The sequence below is a fragment of the Neopelma chrysocephalum genome, unplaced genomic scaffold (genome assembly GCF_003984885.1).
Source record: "Neopelma chrysocephalum unplaced genomic scaffold, ASM398488v2 Primary Assembly neopelma1_68b, whole genome shotgun sequence".
Lineage (NCBI taxonomy): Eukaryota > Metazoa > Chordata > Aves > Passeriformes > Pipridae > Neopelma > Neopelma chrysocephalum.
Genome location: NW_020897728.1, coordinates 1,475,846 through 1,484,873, shown reverse-complemented (window position 1 = coordinate 1,484,873; position 9,028 = coordinate 1,475,846). Strand labels below are relative to the sequence as shown.

Genomic DNA, 9,028 nt, shown 5'->3' with positions numbered 1-9,028 from the left:
AGAGCCCCACAGCAGCGGTGGATTTCAGCAGAGGTCTTCGCCCACAGCCCAGGGATTCACTGGCTCAGCCCTGCTCAGGTGCCCATTTACATCCAAGCCCCATTTCCCCGGCACCAAGGGGATGCTCCCATCACCTCCATGCACTGCTGGGTGGTCTCTTCCCTGCTATTTTCTACACTCAGCCAGAGCATTCCAGCCCACCCCATCCTATCACAGCTTCCCACTCACCAAGGAGAAGGACTGAGGTCTTTCCAGTTTAACTTACTGGAGCTTATTTAATTGTTATGGACCTTACTGGGACCAAATTATCTTTTTTTTTTTTTCCTTCTAAGGTGCAATTGCGATGGTGAAGAAAACTGCACTCTATTAAGAGTCACCAAAGAGATCCATGAATCTGCCTGCCAAAATTTTACCGGAAAAACTGTTTTTTCCCGTTAACACAAAAATAGATGCACGACTACCACAGAAACTCATCCTGTTTCAAAAAAAAAGCACAAAATTTCTTGTTCCTGTGTTGGTGCTTCAAAGGTTCTGCTGCAGCAGACTACAGACTAACAAACTGCAAATAGGATGGCAGGATCTGTCCTCAAAGCAGGTTTTGCACCCAAACAAAGGGTCTTCAGCTTCCTGGCTGAGCCAGGGGAAGTTGTGGAGAAATGCTGAATTCCAGCCTCCTGCTAAGGCTTGGGGAAAACAGAGCAGCACAACGCTGAGCAAGGCTATTTTAGAACTGAAAAGTTTTCCATCTACACCCAATGAATATTAAACAGCCACACGCTTCAGCTCTGCTGCCTGCACCCGGCGCCTCGTGAGCAGATTTAATTTCTCTTTATGAAGAGCAGCAGACCCACACCCATATTTTCATGCATGTGCCTTAGAGGTGAAAGGGATGTGAAGGGTGAACCTGAGTCCTCTCTGCCAGGAGATCCCTTCAGCGATCACTCACAACTGGAAAAACGAGGAGACATTAAGGAAAGGTTGGCAGCACAGGCAGGAGGAATAGTCATAAGGGTTTATGCAGACTGACAAGGAATAACTGCCAGCTTGCTGGGAATTCCATGTAAACCTTCATGGGCTTTCACATCTATTTGCAGATCCAAGAGAGGTGTCAGGTGAAACAACAAGGATGAGGTGGAGAAGGAAATGGTACACAAGGTGGGACCAAGGCATGGCTGGGGTGCTCAGCATCCCAGGCAAGATGGGACTGAGGCATGGCCAGCATGCTCAGTATCCCAGGTGAGGTGGGACCGGGGCTCTCTGGGGCTCGGACATCTCTGTTCTGTTATCTTCACCTTCAGCCCACCAGACAAAAAGTGCTGCTGAATTAACCCCTTGGGAAGCAACAGCAAAATAAATACAGAGCCCATGTGCAAACATCCAGGCATGTTTTGTGAACACGACTCCAATCCAGAGGCATTTTGCTGGTTTTCATCCCCAGCCTCTGCCTTTGAAACAGACCATGCCCTGCTCACCCCCAGCCCCCGCCACTGCTCTCACCTGTGGGCCCATCCAGGCCACCCCTGGTCCTGGGTGCATTTTTTGGAAGCATCCTCCTCCACAGGCCAGTCTCCACGCCGTGCCCACGGGGCAGCAGAAACACCGCTCGAGGCTGTGCCGCTTACCATCCTTGCTGTGGGCGGGGATGCTCTCCACAGCCTGCATCCCGCTTCTCTTGCTGCTCCCCTTGCTCCAGCCCTGCACTGAGAGTCCTGCCAGCGCCCACAGCGTGTGCATGGCTCAGCACAGCCTGGGAAGGGATGCTGAGCTCCAGAGAGGGTCTGTGGAAACCTCTGCTCAGGCCTCCCCAGGACGCTGGGAGCCGGCTGGGATGGTGTGGCTGTGCTGGCAGCAGCAGCAGGTCCCTGGGGTGGGATGCTTCACCACACTTTTCCACACGTGGTGCCACACTCCTGGCACACCGGCATTGGAAAATTGTTGCCTTTTCATCAAGAGCTTTGTCACTCTGTTCCAGCCTCAGGGGTCTCTGAGTGAAGCCCCTGCAGTTCTCCTCTTCCCTTATTAAGGGCCAGTAAATGCTGTTGTAAAGATGGTCCGTGATGGTGCCTGGTACCAGGAGGGTCCCAGTGCTGATGCAGAACCAGGGCAGCAAGACCCTCCAGGGATGCTCCACTCACCACCAGCCTTCCCAGCGAGTGAAGGCAGAGGGTGGCTTCCTGTGCCCAGTGTCTCCTTCACTGCCGAATTTCTCACCCCATATAAACCACTTGTGGTTCTGTCCCATCCGTGACCAGAGGCAGAGAAAGCACCATCCCCTCCACTCCCATCTGCCAGTGCATTAAGAGAATGAGAGCTGATTAACGTCCATCCCCTCCCGAGCACCATTGGTCCCCAGCAAATTGCTGACACCACCGATTTAGGGGCAGTGGCAGACAGGTGGACTTCCCTCCCTCTGCAGACATCCAGACTTGGATGGGTTGCTCAGGTCTGAGCATTTGCTATATTCAAAAGAAGTGCTTTAATTGCACAGAATGAGCGTGTTAATCAGACATTTAATTTTATCACCTATTAAAAGGTTGTTTCAGGCAGTGCCTTTGCTTGCAGACCTGCTCCTCCACCGCACAGCAGGCGAGGATGCCAGGGTGGGATGGGAAGGAGCTCATGTGCCCACACCACCCCATCAACCCGCAGAGGCTGGAAGGCCCCTGTAGCACCAAAAACTCTCCTGTTTCTCAAGGCAGGCCAGCTGGAAAGCCCCATTTCCCTCCCATTAATCTCCACCTGCCAGCACTTTCTAGAAGGCAGTTAAGAGCAGTGAAACTGGGGAGATTTGCAAAATAAACAGCGATCAAACGCAAAGCCCTGGGTTCCTGCTCCGAGGGTGTCTGCCAAGACACACAGATCGTATCAGGCTAATTTACAAAAGGAAAACCGCCCTAATTAGTGTTCAGGAAAGCACTTTAATGAGAAAAGCATTAGTGCAAAAAGCGAGAGTGCCAAGAGGTCAAGCTGTTCCTAAATGTCAGAAAACCAGGAAACGGGGCAGAGCCCACCCAGGATGCAGCACCATTTTCTCACTTTTTAAATGATGTCTCAGGTTATTAATGAGGAATTCATAAAACCCAGAGCCAAATGCCCGGTGGCAGGGCAGAGCCTGTACACAACAAGCTCTGAGCATCGCGATGCCGGGTGTGGGCAGGGCTCGGAAGTCCCTGCAGCCGCCTCCCCTCCTTTTTGGGGCAGAGTGCGGGTTTTATGGCTGGAGTTCCCCCCCTTGTGAAGGGCAGACCAGAAGCTCTGTCAACGCTTCCAGTCCCGTCTCGCTGGCGGCTCTGACGGTGGCCAGTAACCATGGCAGCGGAGGGGTTTTCACGTGATGTTGGTATTTCTGCAGCACAAAAGAGCCTCTTATCTAGAATGAGTAACTAGTCTGGCTGGTCTTCATTCCTTCGGTTACTGCTAAGACAGAGCAGCACGGGGCGGCTCATGTGATGCCCACCCTGGGGCCATTTCGGACCATCCACGTGATGCTCATCCTGGGGTGAATCCGGACCATCCACGAGGAGACACGTGGGAGGCTCCAGAAGGCCCCGATATTCGCGCAGGGGGCCAGGGCAGCAGTCCCGCTGTGTGGAGGCAGAGCCCTCCTCCCCAGCTCTTCTGACAGATAGAGCTGGGAAGGGAGCAGTGGCTGTCCCGGCAAGCTCAAGTTTTCAAAGTGAGCACCTGCAAAACCGTGTGAAGCACTTTAGGGATGTGACAGCCCAGAGCAGGCAGGGATGTTCCCTGGCCACCCCATAACATCAATCCCCACAACCTGATTTATCTCACTTCTCCAGTTGTTTATGTTTCTTCTCAAATCCCTTCCAGTTTGTCCAAGAAAGAAATTTTGAGACTTTAACTGTTTGACTTCCAGCTCTTCTCATGTGTCAAGTGATTTCTAAAAGCAGGAAAAGCTACATGAAATAATGTGGGTTTCTGGGCTTCTCTTCTTCAGATGAACTCACACCCAACTCACTGATATTGTGCAGGTGTCCTTAAGACATTCACCCTATGACATGAACCAAGGTGGGCGAGTTTCATCCTAAAACAAGAATAGGTAAATGAGGAAAGAATGATAAAAGGAAAAAAGTCATCAAGCCTGAGCTCAGCCTAAGCTGAGCTGTTAATAAACACTAGCATGGGCACCTGTGGGCTTGTGAACCTCTGTGTGACCCCTTCCCAAACGGTGGTCTGGCTGTTTTTCAGGCTGTTAACTCCAGTGGGACCATTTCTGCACTTAAAAGGTGCTGCTTGCTCGGGACAGAGAAAACCAGAGTTGTGTTAGCTCCATTTTAGAGGAAGGTAAAAGGGATTCGGAGGGGTTTATACGCAACTGTGACTCAAAGCAGAGCTACACATGGGAAAAAAGTATATATAGGCAGAAAAAGTGGGTTACAGACTGTTCCCTGAACTAGGACTGTGTCCTGCTGGTTAAGGTCTTCAGGCTTCAAGGTTAAAGTGCTTAATTTTATTTCAGGCTTTCTAATTGAACACCATTTAACTGGGCTTTCCATTTATCCTGAAATTTCTTTCTGGACCTGAGTCTAATCCTCAAACCTGCTTATTTGCTTTTACTTTCGTTACAACCTTATCAGTGATTAACCTGCAATTGCACTTAATCTTTTTAAAAGATTGCTCTGGCTATAAATACAGAGAAGCTACCTGCCCTGTTTCTATCCAAAGGAAACAACTTCCTTCACCATCAGATGCCTGTGTGGGTTATACTATTCCTTCTGTAAGCTGATTTTTTTTAAAGGGAGACATTTGTCTTCTTTAACTTCATACAGAGCATTGAATCAGTATCAGTTCTCTGAAAGACATAACAGCACAGGTCACAGGGAATATGAATATAAAAAGTATATATATGTATTTATATTAACACTTTTATATATGTAAACAGTATATATAAAGCCACCAGTAAAGATACTCTTGTGATAGTGAGGCAAAACCCATCACATTCCTACAGCTCCAACAGCAAGCTCTGCTTCCTCCTCCAGCAGTCCTCTATTCCACGTATTGCACTAAAAAGCAGCAACAGCTAAAATACCACTGCAAGAAAACCTGGTTTCTATGGCAATAAGCAGCTGCCTGGCAAGATCCCTCAAGTACTGCATTCATATTATTAGAGGATCTCATATCAGATAGACCCAAGACTTGAGGACACCAGGTGGAAGGAGCAAAAGCTGATAAGAAATGCAGTAAAGGTACATGGAGCATTACCAAATCCATCAGGAACGTTCCAAGGGCAGTTGTAGGGAACACAAAGTGATAAGTGTCCACTGCAAGATACTTGCTGGAACAAATGCAAAGAAGCCCATTGCAAATACAACAGAACTGGTAAATGAGTGGAATTACAAAATTCAGCAGAAAGCCAGCTCATGGCAACCCCCAAACCAAGAGGCACTGAAGTCTCCTCAGCCTCCCTGTCACTTCTAAATAGTCCTGCACAGCAAATAGATCTGAGCTCAACTCCCCAGCCCAGCCTGTAAGCCCAGCCCTACCTTGACCTTAATTATTACCTGGAGAATAATCCCTCCAAAGAACTAAAGCCGTAAACAGACCGCAGAGAAGGATAATTTCAGATGTCCCTGTGCTTCCAGAATTACCAGCTGTGTATCCATCACCATCTCATGCTGCATGTTGAAAACTAAGATCTTCAAGCAATGTTTGCCATTTAAGAAGGAATTTTTCCCTCCTGCTGGTGATTAAAATAAAAATTACAATTGTTCTGCCAGTATTATGTGACCTCTAAATTATTTATTGGAAAATCTGAACTGCATGTTCAGGACTTTCTGGCTCTGTTGGTGCATCAGTGAGCAAAAAGTGGGAAAACAACTGGAATGCTGAAATAAATCCACAGCAAATGAACGGTAATTTATGTGGTGTTTATTGTAGATACAGTGAATTATGAAAGCCAGTACACCCCACTATTTATTTAAATGCTTTTTCTAAACTGTACCAAACCATAGCAGCAAATCAAAGCCTCAGTTTGACTTTGCACATTTCCTGGTTTGATTATATAAATGTTTATAGAGTGAAAAGAAAATACTTTGCACTCTGCACGGAAACCTTCCACCCTGCAGGAAACCACTTGCAAATGACTGAGGACGAGAAACATTCAGGGAGGTTTGGGTGAGTGCAGCCTCTCCCCTGCAATGTGAAGGGCAGTGGTGCCTTCAGACCCTCCTGCAGTAGAATGGAGCTCATTAAATTTGTTTAAAAGAAAGCAAGCCGTTGTTAATTAATGCTAACATCTATTCTGGCTTTTTCTGCCACAGAAAGAGAGGGGGGAAAAAGCAATGAAAGAAGAGGATCCCGAAGGAGGTGAAGGTCAGCCCTAGGCTGCTGGTGGGAAGAGGGATCACCCAGGAGGGTGATGCCAGAGGTGACACCCTTCACAAACAGCCCAGCTATCTCACAGCCAGACCTGTGGAACCTGCAGCACTGCTCACAGGATTTGCTGAACACCTGAGAAGCCCCTTGGCTGAGGAGATGGGGCTGCTCCCTGCGGCAAAACCTGCCCCAGCTTTTCCTCCAGAGGATGGAAACTGTCTCCTCTCAACAGAGCCAGCGGTGCTGTGGGGGTGTGGTGAGCAAAAACCTTGGGGAGGATCTGCAGTGCCTCATTTGGTGCCATCTCACTTCTCACCACATCTCAGCTCACCAGCAGCTGCTCTGGTTGGTGCTGGGCCTGAGGAAGAAGAGGACCTGGTGGTGCTGGGAGAAGATCAGACACCTTGAGCCATCAGCTGGGTGTGCTGGCTGCTAATCAGATGTTCACCTTCCCTTCCAGTGCCCAGTCCCAGCACTGGGAGAGTGTCTTCACAAGTGCCCTGTTGCAGTGATGAGCAATACCAGCGTGGCTTCTGCATGGGAAATGTGGCCAAGAGCCAGTCAAGTGACTGAAGGGCTGGAAATCAGCTGCTGGAAAAGTGGATGTCACTGAGGTCCAGCAGTGATGGTTGTGCAGAGTTGCTTGTGTGATACAGACTCTGAAACACTGTCTGGGAGAGGAGAGCACTTACTGCACTTCTCTTTCCCCTCCCAGCTGGGAACCAACTCAGCTTCTCCCTTCCTGCCCTCTGTTTATCTCTCCCAGCAGCGGCAGGTTGGTGCACCCACAGAAACCCAGGGCTAGAAAGGAACTCCAGGAACATCCAGGATTGTGCTTCTCCATCCCTGAAAGATGCTCATCAAATCTCTCCACGAGAGCCTGCAGCGACGGAGACCCCACCACCTTCCCGGGGTGGATTGCTGGCAGGAACTCTTCCCAGTGGCAAACCCAAGGTGGCCTTGGCACCACGCAGAGACCCTCAAGTACCTTGCAGACTCTGCACTCGGGGACAGACCTTGGCATTCTTGTGACAGTGTGATCTGCTCCACGCTTGGCTTGTGAGCATAGTCCGCATCCTTTCCGGATGAATCACTCTCCACTGCTGCTGTCAACCTTGAGCCCAACAGAGAAACCTTGTTATTTTTTTTTCCCCCTGGTTGTTTCTGGCCAAGCAGTGACTCAGCTGTCCGAGGTGAATAACTCTTCACGCTTTATCCGAACACTCATTAACCACCCAGAGCCATAAAAAGCAATTTCTTCCAGAGCTCCCCCTCCACAAAGCTGGATTTCAAAGCAAGAGGGCTGGCCTGAGATTTAGTGGGAAATTCATAAAGATGCTCAATAAATATTGATCTGCAGAGCATGGAAGCCTTGTGTGGTTCTGGGTCAAATGGCAGAGGGTTTTATCAGCAGGGAATGAGGGTCTGGACAGAAAAGAGAGGCAGATCCTACCCGCAGCGCATTGCAAAGCCTACAGCCACTGCATGGAAATCATTAACAGCAAAAATCTGCTACCCCAGGCATTTGCCTGACTCCTACGCCTGCCCCAGGACGTGCTGCTGTTTCATTTCTCTCCTTTTTCTTTGTCTTCTTTCTCTGAAATCTCAGCAGCGAGGATTTCCTCATCTTCTTGTGCCGTGGGAATCACACGAACGGTGACTAAATGATCAGAAGATTCTGAGGATATTTCTCCCGGGTGGGTTTGCACTTTATGGGAGGTGACAGGCGATCTCTGGTGCACTGGTGACTTTGGTGGGGTTGGGCTGAAACTGGAACCCTGCAATAAAAACAAACAAAAAAGGCAAAATCAACCTTAGCAGATGCTTGCCCAGTACCCCCAACAGAGTGTCTGCACTGTGCAAAGACAGGCAGCTGTTCTATGGTTCCACCACAGACATTGGGATGTCAGTTTGTTGCCAGAGTTGCCCCCTGCAAGAGGGGCAGCTGGATTATGTCCTGCATGTCTTGAGAAACACATAGAGAGGAGTGCAACAGAGCCTTCTCACACCTCCTGCACTAGCTCTTGCTTTGCTCCTGAAGCATCTGGAGGGGCTGATCTGGGCTAAACGTGGCAGAAGTGGTGTTGTGAGGGAGCAGCCCCAGACTGCCCTGTCCTCCTTTAGAGAGGAGCCCTGGAAATGTGTCCTAAAGATCTGCTACGGCGAGGGATGTCTTTCCAGCAGTGGGGTCCTGCTAACCCATTAGTGGGGTTGGTTCCCAAAATGTGCACCCTTCAGTGACAGGTCTTGTTGCCACTTCCCTGTGGAGCCCGAAGTGCTTCTGTTCACCACTGCCATGAACTGGTCATGAATCAGTGTTCAACACCACATCTGTGAAGCCTCTGTTGTGCCTCTGTGAAGGCCTGCAGAAATGCAGCTATGCCTGGCATCTCCCTGGCTGTTTACCCGGCCTCAAGGCCACCCCTCCCTATCATCTGCTCTTCCACCTCCCTCTACGTGCCCAGATGTGATAGCCTGCATGTTCCATGCTGGGGAGAGCAACAACAAGACAAAACTTTGTTTTCAAGTTTAGCTGAGACAGTTGAAAGAAAAAAAGAAAAAAAAAAAGCAGGGGGTTTCATGCAGAGCTGGCAGGACAGCAGTGCCTGCTGTGGGGGCCTCTGCCCCAGCTGTGCCAGGAAAGCTTTGATATATTGACTGGGCTGTGGGTGCTCAGTGCCAGCACTGCCCTCTG

At 49.6% G+C, this 9,028-nt stretch overlaps 1 protein-coding gene across 1 annotated transcript in view; it reads right to left on the bottom strand.

Annotated features, from left to right (window-relative positions):
• Positions 1-5,866: 5,866 nt before the first annotated feature.
• CNGB1 (cyclic nucleotide gated channel beta 1) overlaps positions 5,867-9,028 on the bottom strand; it is a 28,237-nt gene continuing 25,075 nt past the window's right edge. The window contains exon 34 of the mRNA XM_027685300.1: positions 5,867-8,111. Coding sequence (XP_027541101.1) covers positions 7,899-8,111 — 213 coding nt within the window. The 3' untranslated portion in view covers positions 5,867-7,898. The remainder of the gene's footprint in view (positions 8,112-9,028) is intronic.